This window comes from Triturus cristatus, chromosome 7 (genome assembly GCF_964204655.1).
Source record: "Triturus cristatus chromosome 7, aTriCri1.1, whole genome shotgun sequence".
Classification (NCBI taxonomy): Eukaryota; Metazoa; Chordata; class Amphibia; order Caudata; family Salamandridae; genus Triturus; species Triturus cristatus.
This window is the reverse complement of record NC_140590.1, coordinates 1,234,189,786-1,234,206,321: the sequence shown is the minus strand read 5'-3', so window position 1 is coordinate 1,234,206,321 and position 16,536 is coordinate 1,234,189,786. Positions and strand designations below refer to the sequence as shown.

General features: G+C 41.6%; 1 protein-coding gene across 1 annotated transcript in view; it reads left to right on the top strand.

The window, feature by feature from the left end:
- LOC146811701 (polyserase-2-like) overlaps positions 1-16,536 on the top strand; it is a 1,284,631-nt gene that overhangs the window by 746,771 nt on the left and 521,324 nt on the right. Inside the window, exon 9 of the mRNA XM_085615101.1 lies at positions 11,126-11,285. Coding sequence (XP_085471227.1) covers positions 11,126-11,285 — 160 coding nt within the window. The remainder of the gene's footprint in view (positions 1-11,125; positions 11,286-16,536) is intronic.

Genomic DNA, 16,536 nt, shown 5'->3' with positions numbered 1-16,536 from the left:
GAGTAGCCAACAACACCATCATTCCACAACTACAACTAATCAGGAATTAGGTCCAATTTGGGATATTTTTTATCGTACATCTGCTATGACACTAGAAGCTTTGACATTCCAATCAAACAAAATGGAGATTCAAGTGGATCTACTTAATGTGATGGCAAGCTCGGTGGTGGGCATTGATCAGAAACTAGCGGAGTTAAATAGCCTAATCAAAAGAGCACAAACGCAGGCCTATACTACAATCATTGATTGCAAATGTGCCCCAATAATAAGTAAATTAATAACATTACCTCAGGCAATGACTACAATTCTTGAAGATGTAAATATAAGTCTGCAAAATGTAAAACATAAGGAAGAAGGAGAGAATTGTAAAATCAATGATATCAATTTAAAATATGAGGCAAACCAACACTATGAGTTTGATCAGTGTATCCCTCTTAGGGAAGCGCCCTATAAAGGTAGTTCAACCACGTTAACAGAAAATGATCTGCAACAAGAAAGTAAGATCTCTGATGAGCCAAAGAAACTGGTCAATGCATGTAAGGGAGAAATCATGAAGGAGCCATTAATAAATGAATCTGAGCCATTACCCCCTAGTGAGATGAAATCCTACGGTAAGCACAAGAATTTTTATCACAACTTCCCTCACTGCAATTTTATCTCAGTTAATGATTGATGATCCTTTCACACAGTATATTATATCAGGGGATTTTAATTTAAATTTGTTTGTACCCAATATTAGAGATGAGTTAATTCAGGAACACGATAATCTCTGGGCAATTACACAGCAAATATTTCCAACAGTTCCTAATGCTTTCAAAACCCAATTAGGCGCAACTTTTGTTAATGACTTAGAAGCGCTGGGCTTAAGAATCTTAAACGGGAGGTTACCCCAAGACTCCCTACCGGCTTGGACATTTTATTCACAGGACCATAAATCAAGAATTGATTACACTATGGTATCTTTGAATATTTTTATTAATGTGATCTCTTTTTCAATTGTAAAAGCATCTGAGAGTGATCACAGCCAACAAATACTTATTACTAATTTGTCTGTTAATAAACATTCTGAATAGAGAACATTGCCAGGCCAGATAGGCTCAGTAAACTATAAGAAATTAATATGGAAGGGGCATAGTAAAGAAGATACTAACAAGACGGCCCTTAAATTTGTAGAAACATGTTTTGAAGATAACACCTTAACTTCAATTGAAAAATTGGTTAATTTTATACAAAATCTTGTTAATACCTTTAAGCAAAAAATCTTTAAAAAAGAAAATGTGCAAACAGAAAGAGAGAACAAAATTACTCTAACTGTAACAACTAGGATTTTGAAAAGATCTCGTAATCAACTGAGGAGACAGAAAAAGATGAATCCTAATGATATGGATTTGGGTATAAAATTAAAAAGGGTCAATCGTAACCTACAGAAGTTATTGTGGGATGAAAAGAATAAAAAGAAACATGATTTTTGGGCCAAAGTATTCTTCTGTAGCAAACAATCAAACTCCAGAAAAATCTGGATGTTGATAAACGGCTTAGCACAATCAAATAGAACAGTTGTAACATCATCCTTAACTGAGAATGAGTGGATCAAGTTTCTGTCTATACATTTAAATCCTGTCGGGGACACAATACGATTGAAACCTAGGGCTAATATGTCTGAGCCAATGAGAAAGGACAAAATACAAGACATTTATATAACAGAAAACCAAATTTGTAAATTAATCCAGAAACAAAAAAATGGTGCCCCTGGCCCAAATGGTATACCGTTTGCACTTTATAAGAATGAGCCCAGACTATGGTCAGGATACCTGTCAAAGGTTTTTAATTAAATTGTTCGGTCATCATTGATACCTGAAACTTGGAAGGGATCACTGATAGCTCCAATTCATAAAAAAGGAGATTGGTCTTTGCCGGAAAATTACCGACTTATTACACTCCAGGATACGGATGCCAAATTATTTGCCGGTGTACTGCTATCTAACCTAACTGATTGAGTAAGAGAAAAGCAGATAATCCCTCCTAATCAAACTGGATTTTCACAAGGATTAGGTACTACAACAAATATCCTTGTGTTATCTGTTCTAATGGATAAATATATTACTAAGAAACAATCATTATACTTGTGTTTTGTAGATTTTAAGGCAGCTTTTGACTGTGTGCAGAGAGACCTTTTATGGCAGAAGTTAATAGATCTAGGTATACCTCTCTCCCTTTTAAAATTAATTCAACTTCTTTACTCTGACACATGGGTTAGTGTTCGGATGGGAGATGGCCTAACAGTAACAGAAAAAATTCCAACAGCATCAGGTTTGAAACAAGGATGTATCCTGGCCCCGTTGCTTTTTAATTTATTTTTAGCGAACCTAACACAAGCCTTGGATGGGATGAATGCTTGTCCACCCAAACTTGCCAACACCATGATATCAAACCTGCTATATGCAGATGATGTTATTCTACTTAGCCAAACGAAGGTTGGATTACAACAACTGCTAAATAGGATATCTACCTACTCCAAAGAAAATAGAATGGTGATAAACGAATCAAAGACAAAAATCATGGAACTTAATAAATATTCAAGGTCAAAACATAAGTATAAATGGTTTCTTGATAACTCACAATTAGAGCAAGTAAATACATATAGATATTTAGGAGTATTATTTGATGAACGAGGATCATATCAACCACACAAGATGGATATTCAACGGAAAGCAAAAATATTGTTAGTGGCATTTAGAATTATACAGAAATCCATAGGAGTGCAGAGTTATGGTCCTTTGTTGAAAGTATTATCAGCAAAACCTTTACCAACTTTGACATATGGTAGTGAAGCATTGTGTGGAAAAGACTCGGTCATAATTAATAGCGCAGTCATGAAGATCTATAAAGCTCTCTTTTTAATTCCACATAATGCATCACCTGCGCAGATACGAATGGAATTTGGGATGACCAATCAGGTCCTTGCGCGAAAAGGTCAATTTATTAAAGTGTGGAAAAGGATAAAAACGGATACTGTTAATTAATAGTCCAAACTATTGTGGCAGGAAATAAATTTAAATCGGAAAGCCGAGGCATGGAAATACCTATTTACATCATTAGAGGAATATTCAGCAAACTCGGTCTGGGAAATGCCAATTACTTTGAACTCTTTTAAAAAAGTAATTAATAGTTCAACAAAGCATTTATCATTACTTCTGGATAAAGACACCTTCTCAAAAAGAAAACATGCGTGGCCGCTCCTGAATGGCTATACCAAGGTTAAAGTGCAACCGTACCTTGAAACTCCTTGGTCTGAGAAATTTAAACAAATTTTTATAAAACCCGTTTTGGAGCATTTCCAGGCACATGTCATCTAGTGCCATGGTTGAGTACAATGGGTCCAACGACTTGCAGTTTATGCAAATTTGGAGAAGAAAACATCATGCATCTACTTTGTGTTTGTCCAGAACTGAAAGTTGAAAGAATATCTATTCTTAAGAGACATTTTAATGTTCGTGGAATAAGGAGTTGTAGACAAGCATTAATAAGATGCCTCCATATTGATGATATAATTTTAAACTCGGCCTTTGTAAAAATTTTAATGAGACTGAGAATCAAGTTAGAATACCAAAAATTGAAAGAATGTAATGATGGAAGTACATAATATGTCAATAATGTAACAAACTTGAAGTTTAAATGTTTTTATACTTGATTTTATAATTATTCTATTGTCATGAATTTTTGCGTATATATTGTAAGGTTTTTATTAATCAAACAATAAACTTTAATAATAATAATATGTGACTCGCCTGGAATCCAGGGAAATCTACCAAACCCAGACATTTCTGAAAACTAGACCCTAAAGAAGTCTAGTGTGGTGTGACTTGCATGGATCCCACTATGTTTAATTACCCAAAACACCCTGCAAATGGCAATTTTCCTCTACTTTCTGTGCAGGAATTTTCTTGAATCTAAAGGGATCCTGCAAATTCCTTCCATCTAGCTCTCCCACACTTCTCCCTATGAACATTATACCAATTTTTTGTTGGTGAGCATCTCACCCCTGACAGGAGAGTCCTCAAAAAGCAACAGGGGAAACATCAAGATTTTATCTTTAAAATTCCCCCATTCTGGCAAAGTGGGTAGCTGTATTATTTGGGCCCGGGTTCGGGTGCTACCCAGGCAAACCTATAAAACTCAGACATTTCTGGAAGCTAGAAACCCAGTGGAGTCAGAGTGGTGTGGTCAGTGTTAAACCCACAATGTTTGTCACCCAGAACTACTTGAAAATATCAATCTTGGGCTAAAATCATGGATTTTCCTAACATTGCTTTGAATATATTGGAATCTTTGGGTATCCAGAAAATGTTTAACACCTAGTGTTACCTGTCTTCACCTGGAAAAGTACCCACTTGTGTGACTGGGCCTTTCACCTGCAACAGGAACAAGTCAAAACGTGGACAAGTAAGGTCAATGAGGCATGCATGAGGTCTTCACATGGTTATGGTTTTGGTCCGTTCCAATGACATGCTTCATGCCCACCCACATATGGAAGGCAGCAAATTAGTTGGGACAAGTGTAGGGATGCTGGGCGGTAAGGCTTTCCCCATTGGCTCGAAGTGCCAGCATTTTCCATCACAAAAATGTGGGAAAGATAGTGTTTTTTGACTGATACATTGACATTCATATGGCTGGGTCTGAAAATGTGCTTGCATCCATCCAAGCTATGCCACCCTGGTGTTCCCTGTATCTCTAGGTTTCAGAATTCCCTGACTTGGTAGGGTTCCCTGGCTGCTGGCTGATCCAGATCACAAATAGTGCAGCCAGTCATCATTTAAAGTGAGGAGAAATTGGATTTCTTCAAATGTAGCTTTGAAATATGGGCTGTCAGAGAAGGGATAAAAATCTGTTCTACCTCCAGGAGGTTGGAGTGGGGGGTGCAGAAATACATCTGGGGCCTGATGTCAAGATGGTCCAGCACAGGCTGGGCAGATAGGAATGGAGGTTAGCCACTAATCTATCCACTCCTGGGTGGGGGGTCAGAATGCCCCCCCAGATCATATGGGAAAGATGTGAGAAGAAACAGACTGGGTTGGGGGGTTTGCTCATCCTGACACTGCACTTCACCCACCACCCCGAGCATCAGACAATCTCTCTGCCACCTGGAGGAGGCAGACTGGGGCGATCAACCCCCTCTCTGTCAGCCCATATCAAACCTATGTCCAAATTACTCTAAATGGCCTCTCCTTGTCAAGGGAATGTGGTTGGTGTAGGCCCCAGGGGGACTAAAAGACTGCTGCAGCTTTAAGGGTGGCGGTGCAGCCCGTTGACAGACTGGGTGCACTCTCACCTTGTGTTTAAAATCTATCCCATCCTGGTGTCTAGTGGTGTTCCTTTCCCCGCAGGGAGGGCTGATTGAGAGTACTTTTCTCAGCCTGCCTTTCTTTAGCAAGGCTGTTGCTGCTTTATAGGTGACAGAGCGTAGCCTGATGCCAGGACTGTCCGACTACCACCCATTTAAAACAAAAATGAAATGAATCTATCCATGGCATCCAGGGGCCTTTACCCACCCCCTCCCCCCACGGGGGGCTGATTGGGGTGAATTTCACTGCCCTGGAAGAAGAGCGACCGCTGACGCAATAGAGGTAGGAGTGTGCCCAAAAACCTCAATGGGCCAACCCTCCCCCACTGTCCCTCACGTCCTGCTGCATCCTAGAGCAGGGACCTATGAGGGATAGGTATACTTTTGTGTGAGCACCAGAAGCATTTTGTGACTTCAGTTGGAGGATGCAATGTTCACATCCTTCGCACTGATAAGGTATTGTGGAGGATATGAACATCTCGTCCTCCCCACTGAAGACGTTAAGAATATCAATGAAAAAATCATCTGGGACATGATCATTGTTCATTCCGACCCATCAGAACAAGTGGCGGGAATACAAAGTATGAAAGCTAGAAACAAAATATACGACTGTTGCAGAGCATTCAGAAAATGTGTCTTCCAAAAATCATTATTCAGTTCATGGGGGTTCCAGAATCACGCAATATCAACGCAGCTTTAAAAGCTCTTGTGTCTTAGCTCATATGTGATATCAAAACTCTCAGTGCTAATATAAATTTGAATGCTGAAATTCAACAGATTCACCATGAGGCATTCTTCAATACTCGAGAGACTCCTCCAAGGCGAGAAAATTAACTTTATAACATACTCTGGGGGATATTCTCAAAAACGGGTGATAATTAACGCCAGCATAGGTTAACACAATTTTACATAACGCCGTCTATCACGAGAAACTAACGCCATGTTAATGACGTATTCTCAACACGTCCGCAACAGGCAATAGTTCCCCGATAACGCTTCAAATGTCTGAGTTAAATTTACCAGGATGCCGATAAAAAAGGAAACGCGAACGTGAAAAAAGTGGCGAGGGGCCCAACAGCGATAAAAATATCAGTGATAATCAGCGCCATGCTTGCTATTCCCACGTCAGGCGGGAAAAATCACCATAAAAGCTGCCAAAAATAAATAAAATAAACAAAACCCAAACAACTGAGAAGCACCATGGAGGAAGCTGGAGCAACTACAGAGGCCAACCAGAACCCCACAAACACCCCGTAGGACCAGCCAAGGACCTCGGGGAAGGAAAAGGGGAAGGAGAAGAAGAAGAAGAAGAAGAAGAAGAGGAACCTGCGATTCAGTCCGCAGGAAAACAAGGTCCTCATTACGGAAGTGATAGAACACCACCAACAACTGTTCATCACCTCCACTGTGTCATTGGTAACTAAAAATGCAATATGGCAGTCCATCCTGGCCAAGGTGAATGCAGTCGGAGTGAAGAGAAGGGAAGAGGACGACTGCAAGAAGCGCTGGAATAATGTGAAGTGCAAAACCAAGCTGAAACTCGCTAACAACCGGAAAGCAGCAATGCAGACTGGAGGTGGGTGTTGTGGCCCTCTTGGGTCTCCAAGCTGCATGATTAGTAGCTCCATGGCATCAGTTGGTCTTCAGCTGTGGCTCTGGGCTGAGCTCCCTTTATACTGCAGGTTTTCGTCCTACTTAAGACCAGAAAAAAGCAGGTCTTAAGTCCCTGCTGCTAACGTGCCTTATCGCCTGTTTTTGGACCGCATCGCCGATCTGGCTGGTCGTTGAGAATATCACAAAGTGGTGTTATCGTGAGTTTTTGCACGGGAACGGTTACTCTGCATGATTAGCGTTAGTTGTCGCTGTCAGCCTTGGCGATGTTTTTAGTGGCAGCTATCGCAGGTCAACTGACGATGTCGGCTGTTAGCGCAGGCTTGTGAATAGGGCGATAAATTATCGCCATTCTCATGGCGGAAAAGGGCAGCTAAATCGGCGATGAGTCCTTGGGAATATGCCCCTCTGTGTTGGTAACAATCCTTACACATTTATACAGACCACCAATACCAGACCTCAAAATGTCTGATTTGGCCCGATAGCTCCAAACATACAGACTAACGAAAGTGGTATCTTCATCAATATTTTTGTAAATGTAATCTAGGTGGATAGGAAACAGTTCTGCAACTTCCCTTAAACTCAAGGTAATGAGTGGCTACTCCCCATCTTTACCAGTTTGCTTGTACTTTTCCACCTTATGCACATTTTGGGTTCTTATGGTTGGGGCAGGCAGGTGTCAGTAGCATATGCAATGTAGGGAGGTCCCCCGGAGAGGATCCTAGGATGTGGGCATGGTGGTGGGACTGACAGAACTGCGAGGGAGGGTGCGCACTGGGTGACCCAGACGTGTGCTAAAAAGGTAAAAAAATAGTAAAAGAGAAGAGTTCCTACACCCTCCCCTACTTTTTAATAAATGTAGGAACTTAATAAATAAAGGAATAGTGTTTGTTTTTACCATTGGTTTCACAATATTGATTGTTTATTGCATAATAAATGTACAGATAGGACAATTTTTCAAATTATACAAGACCCTGGACTTATGGGATGTAAGTTTGATGTAAGAAACTCGTATTATACTAATCTGGGCATCGATACCCTCTGTTTCCCACCAGGAAACAATGGATGTATGACATTACAACGCGGGTTTTTACAACGCATGCAGTTACATCGCATGCGTTACAACGCATGCGATGTTACAACGCTATGCCATTACAACGCAAGTCTTTACATCGACTTGCGCTAGATGGCGTGCTAACATTAAAAAAGTGTAATTTACTATTCCAACTCCAGTCCACTTAACAGTAGGGAAGGTGTTGGGATAGTAAACTACACTATTTGTAATGTTAGCACGCCATCTAGCGCAAGTCGATGTAAAGACTTGCGCTGTAATGGCATAGCGTTGTAACATCGCATGCGTTGTAACGCATGCGATGTAACTGCACTGCGTGGTAAAAACTGCGTTGTAATGGCTGTTCCCCGGAAACAATTATTAGAGGTATTTTGTTTCCGTTAAGGACAAGGAATAACTCATATATCCGTCGTAACATCTAAAGCTGATTGACTTTACAGGTAGGCCTCACCAACACTTAAGGTTGGACCCTCCAGTTTTATACAGTCAGCTCCATGTGCGTTCCCAATCGAGTTGATCCATAAGTATGAACGGAAAGGAAGTATAGAGAGCTGAGATGACTGCACCATATGCAGGGGCGACTCACGCAGTGGTGTAACATAAGCCCCGGTGGTGCTGGTTGGGGCGAGCTCCAGGGTTCCCCCCCCAGCAAAAGTGCTAGGAGGTGTGCCAGGGAAGGAGGCCCGCTCCATGTACTTTTCAGGCCCCCCCCCCCAAGTTTTTTTAAGCCGCTTGCGAAAGAAGCAGCAAATACAATGGGCCTCAATTTAGATCTTTTTGAGCCATATCAGAAATTGAATCCATTCACTCCTGGTTGGATTTCTTGAGCCTCAATTGACCCCTGAACTTTTGTGGGTCACCGGAATTAACTCTCCTAAATATTTATGGATTAGTTCTGTTTGTGTTATCCCAGGAATATATGCTTGCGTCGTGATGATACAGGCTAGCTTGAGTGTTGTGATTTGTCCATGCACATGCATCGCGAAGTACAACGGCTTTTTTTATGTACCTGTCTAACAAGGCGGACAACAATATTAAAACTATAAATTAAGAGTGTGACTTGGCAGAAGATAATTACTGGGGATCATGGTAACATTTATAGCAGATGGACACTCGTAAAAAAAACGATATTTTGTAGGCAAATGAGAAACACGTGAGGGACCATCAGGGTAGTGAGTGAAAATAAAGTGGGCAGCAAGGCAGAGGAGAACTGAACAAACGCAAACAAAACAAGCATTGGTAATGCACCGGTTTCGCCTATGTAAGGAATAAAGGGCTGTTTTCATCAATCATCGTCCATGAGAAGGAAAGAGCTCCCAGACAGATAACAAGGGAGTGGAGAGGATGTGGCGCAGCAGCCAGAGCTGCTGACGGGAGAGCTGGGGATCCTGGTTCAGGTCTTGGTGGCACTACGTAACATCCTGTGATTCTATGCAAATCACTTAATCTCTCAGGGTGATAAATTGTTATATAAACATGCTGCAATAGTAAAAGGCAAAACTTTATGAAAATATAGTTCCACCAAGCGGATGTTAACAGTATTTCGGTGTCAGGAAACTGATAAGAGAAGCAGAGGAGAGGTACAAGCATTAGTAAATGCAGGAGATATGCTACAGCGAATAGAAATGGAGAAAAGATAAGTGGCACGCACAGGAACTAATGAGAAGTTAGGAAAGAGAAGAGGTGGGATGTAAGTCCCTTTTAAGTTTATATTAAAAACAATAGATTTCTCTAGCACCGCTCAAGCACTGTGCAGGCGAAACCTAAAAAGAGTCCCCATAATATGGGGACTCTATGGGTGGGAAGATATAACTCATCCAGTCACAACACTGTTAGACAAAAACGCTCCAGTGCAGGACAAACACAAGAGAGAATAAGGAAGAAAAGGAAAAAGGAAGAAAGTCATTGAATTAATATCAGACACATTAGATAGACAACAAAGTCTTCTGGTCATGAACAAGGTTCTATCCTCAAGTCTACTGTAACTATACATTCTGTACTGGAAACAGTAGACCTGCCAGGAGACTGCTAAAGCAGTCTGTAGCCGAAACCTACAGAAATAACAACACAGTACATTAAATGGTTTTTAACTCCGTATTTTAAAAAACTAAAGCCACTTAGCCTGGAACTTGCATTTTCAATGATTTTGTCCCTGGATGACGATGAACTTGTCTTTCGCGTGAGCTCTTTCTTAAAAACTGTGGTTCGTGCCCGGTTAACAATGTCCTAAAGTAATATGGTTTACTCTTCATGTGCAAAACAGTATTTTAGTGTCTAATTGCATGATTTTATAAATATTTTGTCTTTTTCTTGTACTTTTATGGATTGTAATGATCCGAATAAAGTTTTCATTGATTGATTGAACAACACAGTAATTTTGTTGCATTGTAGAGTTTTCTAAATGTTTACCACTCTACTCCAGTCATAGTTTCGTTGTAAAAAGTCAAAAAAGTTATTTAGAGTTCTGAAAAAGTTTGATTTGTTCATAGCAAGATTTCAAAGTTTTCGAAGCGTTGAAATGTTGAAATGGTTGATTAAAGACTTTTCATGAATGTTTTTCAAGTTGGGAGTGATAGTTATGAAGCAAAACATGCTGTTAAGGACTGGTCATTTCAAGATTAGAGAATGTGTTTAGAAAGTACAAAAACACAACCAAAGAGTTCTTGAAAGGTTTTTTTGAATTGTTAAAATGTTTTAAGAAGCTGCTGAAAAAGTGGTAAAAGCTATTTAGAAAACAAACAGGGTTAATTCTATGAGTTAAATTCCTCAAAACAATCGGGAGGGCAACAAAAGTTGCATTTGCAATTAAAATCAATTTTTGCTTATATTCTTTCTCTGAAAATTGCACAAATATATACAATTGAGCATCTACAGGAAGTTTAGGATTTTTATCAGTGCAACTTGGTTGAAATATGCTTTCCTAGCTTGCTACTCCTTATCTACCATGGCACAACCACCATACATGAATGATGACTAAACCCATCAAACACAAGATTCAGGCCTTTCAGATTACAATCTGTGCAGACAACATAGGTATTAGGATCCTATTGGAATCTCCTATAAGGTCTCACCTTACCTGTGTTTTCTTTTCCTATCTTCAGTCTGTGGTGTTCCTGAACCGAAGGATAGTATTTCAAGCAGAAGTAGTATCCACCCAGGAAAGTGGCCTTGGGAGGTCAGTCTACAGTACTATGAAGTCCACATGTGCGGAGGGTCTCTGATCTCACAAACATGGGTTGTCTCAGCGGCCAGCTGCTTTCAGTAAGTACAGGAAATCGCATTGTCAGGGGAGTGAGTTTGGGGGGAACAATTTTGGCTACTTTATTTTAGAAGGAATAATATGATGCAGCATTTTGTGCATTCTCAACAGTCTTTCAATTGAATATTAAAAGCAAGTACAGGAAGAAAATCTGAAATGTAATTTAACACTAGCATTTGGATATTTTAAAATTATAAATAATTTGATTCAGACATATAGATTGAAGCAATAGTTGGTTGTGTATCATTGTATCTGTCACAGTATCAAGGTCAATAATATCGAATAGCAGAAATATTGGATCTGACTTTTTGACCACCACTGTAATGTCATGGTAAGTATGCATTGGGAAGTATTGATTTACCACTATTAACGCCAAATCAGTTTACCTTGATCATAAGGTGTTAGTCGATATTTTGGATTCAATATTGTTGTACATTGGTATTTCAACTGCAATATTGTGACCTCAGTCTCTGAGCTTTGGCTCACAACTATAAGGTAAAATAGTCCACTTTTAATGTTTTTCCATCATTCCTCTTCTCTCACAAGAAGATGTAAATAGCTAGGATTTCAATAAACATACAAAATGTGAGAAAGGTACTATAGGCCTGGTTTAATGGCTATAATGTACTTCTAATAAGGAAGGCAGAATAACTTATCCACTAAACTCTAAAGGAAGCCCTAGCCGTAAAGAGCAAGCTCCTTTTCTCCCTTGTGTTGTTGCCACAATCTTAGGTATCAAACTAGGGAGGAAATAATTTAAGGACACTGGCGGTAAACTTTGAAATACTGTTTATAATTATTCTAGTGTCTCATAGGTTCAGAATGTTGTCTTAAGTACTAGGCCCCCTCAGGACAAAATAAAGCACCCAGTCAGACCTTTTCTGTTTGCCACTAATCCCTTTGAAAACGTTAGGGCAGCTGAATTTTCCTCTCACGCTCTCCTATTTGTGGAATTCTTCTTGACCTCTTTTGATTATCTGAGTCAGGGGTCTTCCAACTTTTTTATACAGAGCCCCTTGGATTACTATAAATGTCCACCCCACCACCCTACTGACAAAATCTACTAAAATGGTTCAAAGAGACCGTTGAATACTGCCTGTATAGAGTGTTAAACGTTATGGGGTGTTTGGAGAGGAACTAAAAACTAGCACGAAGAACAAGATGTTCCATAGTGCATGCACCACCACATGACAGCACAGTGGAAGTTTCTGTAGCATACAAAAAACTGACACAGCACTAACAGAACTAATGTGCGGCTTAGTTCACACTCACATGAAGAACAGCAGAGGTACCAGCAGATCTAGAATCACTCACACACAAAACAGCCACAGCATAGGCAGCAGCAGTACACGCTTACATCACAATCACAACAGGTGTAGCACAGGCAGCAGAATTCAATAGTGGGGGTCAAGGGTCTACTATGGCAGCCTTCCAACCCAACAGTGTTTGTATGCATTTAATGGGAGGTAAAAGACTGCTAATGTGCACTTCTCCCCCTAATGGGCTGTTGAGAGGGACAGAGTGACGGCCTACTTTGGGGGTCAAAGACCAGCTTGGAGTGTTATGTTGTATTTTATTATATGGCAGCATTTGTATAGTGGTTCATACCACCTCTCTTAAGGGATCTCCATTAAAAATCATAAGCACTAAATGGTCCCATCCACATGCGGGGACCCCATAGCAGTTCTTTCATAGTCACATTCTTACAATATCTACGCCTTACTTCAGGAAGGCCAGTAGGTATATGTGACAAAGTACACAGTTTCCAAATTCCTTTAATTTGTTTTAAAAGATGAGGAAAAAACCTTCAGCCTTCAAAAAGTCACTAAAAATAAATACCAGTGCCTTTTTAAAACGTCACACAGTCTTTTTTTTTTTTTTTAAGTTAATGGTAGGAAGAATCAGGTAATGTAGCTGGAGAGTTTGCAGAAGTGAAACACTGTGAAAAAAATACTGCATCTTTAAGGGCACTCTGACCTCTAACATCGCATCATGCCCTGTAGGTGCCAGTTTAGGCAGTTCTTTTTTCCAGCTCCTGCTGACAGGATCCTGGAGAAGAGTGCTGCCTTTTTAAAGCTTTTTCACTCAAAATGTTTCACTTGTTTCTTACCAAAAGAGATTTACTTGACGTCCTCTAGGGTGAAGAGTATTCTCTGATTTTTCCCTGACAGGAAATATATATATTTTTTTCTAATTGCCATCTCTTTTTGCAAAATGCCCTTAATATGGTAGAAAAATGGCAGAAACGGACCCACATAGGGGGGCAGATTTACCAGTCCCTTGCGCCACTTTTGCGTCACTTTTCCGATGTTAAATGTGACGCAAAAGTGACGCCAGGGGCTTGTAAATCTGCCCCAGGATCTGTAGTCTCTGTTTGCCAGACTCATATGACCCCAAGACGTGTGCCACTGTAAGACCTTCTACAAACGAACTTTGAGAGGGAGAGAGAAGACTCACCTGCATGACCAAGTAGAGCACCTGAGAAGGCAAGATTACCTGGCTGGGGAGACCTCTGAGGGGTAAGGAGAGACTGTTCCCTGGGAGATAGAAAAGGAGAAAATCGACATTGAGAAGTGGTAAACACCTACTTGCTCACCGCCAAGGGCTGGTTCAACCTCGATAATACACACAACATTGAGGAGAAAAGTAGCGTCAATGTTGAAAAGTACTTCAATGTTGAGACACCAGTCGACTTTGAGAATTTCAGCATCGAGACATGGTTCGATGGCGAGATATCATTGGTAATACTGATGTGGCCAAAGTCCTGGTGAAGGTCCTTGCCTCCCAATTACTTTTGTACTTGGCAGGGGCACCAGGCAGGGTTGCTGCTTGTCCCCGCCTCTCTTTGCCCTGACTCTCGAGCCACTGGCGATGTGGGTCTGTAGAGACCCTATTATCAGGGGCTTCAAGTGGACCTCTGGTTGGGAGGACTCTATATGATTATACACGGATGATATCTTGCTCTATCTTGAATCACCGGCTGCATGTATCCCTAAATAGGGTCCTGAATATCTTACTGGTGTTCGGCAGATTTGCTGGTTATAAAATAAACTGGACTAAGTAGATGCTCTATATCCTCAGTGGGGCAATGCCCCAGCTCCCCCAGGGGTTCCAACTAGTGGAAGCCACAGATGGCTTCAAGTACCTGGGGATCTGGGTCTCCAGGGACCCATCCCGGTTCTATGAGTGTAATCTCCTTCCGCCCCTGCAGCGCCTTAAGTCTGATGTCCGACAATGAAAATCACTCCCTCTGTCTCTCTTAGGGTGAGCAGCCCTATTTAAGATGATGTGCCTTTCGCGATTTTAATACGTTTTGCAAAACACTCCTCACTGCGTTGATTCCTCATACTTTAAGGAAATAGACTGTCTTCTACGGAACCTGCTCTTGGAGGGTAGACCCCCCCCAGATTGCCACACACAAGCTAAAGCTGGGAAGATTCGATGGGGGAATTGGTTACCGGACATTAGGAAATACTATTGGGCATCATACCTTGCAGCGATCAACCAGTGCACGTATAGACCTCCGGGCGACCTTGCCTTCCAAATCGATAGGTGGCTCTTGCCGGGTGGGAGCTTTGATGGGGCACTGTATGTGCGCATGTTGAAGCCAGCCGTGACCGGCCCCACCGGACATGCGGTGCAGGTGTGGAAAGCAGCTACGAAGAGCTTGGGGTGGGAGGGCAAGATTACACAGGCCACACCACTCTGGCACAGCGAGCACCTGGGTAGGCTGATCCTCTCGAAGGGCTTCGATCGTTGGGATCTTATTGGTATATCCAAGGTGGGGGACTTGTGGAAGTCAGGTGCTGTTATTCCCTTTACACAGCTGCAGCAGGAATTCGAACTGGCGCGTTCCGAATATTTTCTGTATCTGCATATTAGGCATGCTTTGCTCGCCGTGCTCCTCATAGGAGAATCACTCCCTGAGTCCTCCCCACTTGAGGATAGGGTGCTAGATGGCAACTTGCCGGAGAAGGTCATATCATTAATCTACAAGAAGCTGATCAATAACATGCCTGACCCCCTGGTCCAGCTAAGGGCAAAATGGGACCACGATGTAGCAGGTTTGGATGATGAGGAGTGGCTGGCAGCAGTGGCCTCTCCTCGTGAGATGGCCATTTCCTCGAAGCTCCGCCTAATACAGCTAAAGCTTCTGCATAGGTCCTACCTGTCTGGTCCACTACTGGTTCATATGGGGTACAGAACATATGGTGGTTTCTCCAGGCAATGTGGGCAAGAGGGTACCTTTATCCATACACTCTGGGAATGCACGACTATTCAAAGGTATTGGGCGGCAGTTGTGAGACTCATGGAGGGGGTGTTGGGACAGAAGATCGACTGTAATATAAAGCTTGCTATCCTAAACGCCTGGGGCCCAACTGAACTAAATTCCAAAGAGCGTACATGGGTAACATTGGGCTTGATGGTGGAAAAGCAAAATATTGCAAGATTGTGGAAGGCTCAGATCCCGCCAAACCTTGGGGACTGGAGTAATGATATGGACTGGTGTATGGTTACTGAAAAGACCATCTGTGAAGCTAGGGGGTGCCCCGCCAAGTGGTCTCAGGTCTGGGACAATTGGAACACCCACAGGGGAGGAATATGTGTGCCCCCTAAGACGAGAGAAGAAACCGTCACACGAGATCTTATCATGCTACAATTGTGATTATAGTACTGTCGTGTTTCCATTATCTTGCTATGTGTCTCTCCTGTATTATAACTTTGTTGCCATTCCTTGTGTATAATACCTTTTTCAATTGTCATACCTTGTTCTCAATTAAAAGAACCGTTAAAAAAAATATATTGATGTGGATGTACGCAACGATAATTGTATGTATAGAAACAAAATCGAATCACTGTTGTGGAAATCCCCTGTATGACCTCTCCAGCTACACTGAGCCAGAAATACATGATCAGGCAGGTCCGTGCCCTAGGCATGAGGCTACTGATTGACAGATCACAGGTGGGGTGGCACGTAACCAGCAGGAGAAACGCGTGAACAGGAAAAACCCAGATTTATATCACAGATAGGCAGTGACACCACAATGGTCCTGGGAGATTGGCCTCAATAAAACTCATATGGCAGAAGGGAGTGTGCATTCACCAAACACCATAAAGTAAGATTCCACATGAAATTAGGAACACTCAGCCAATCAGGACACAGCAAACACTACACACGCAGTGATCACACTCTCCCCATGCCAGACATCTTGACACGTTACCCACAGGCCCTCATTGTGTCCACGCAAGATC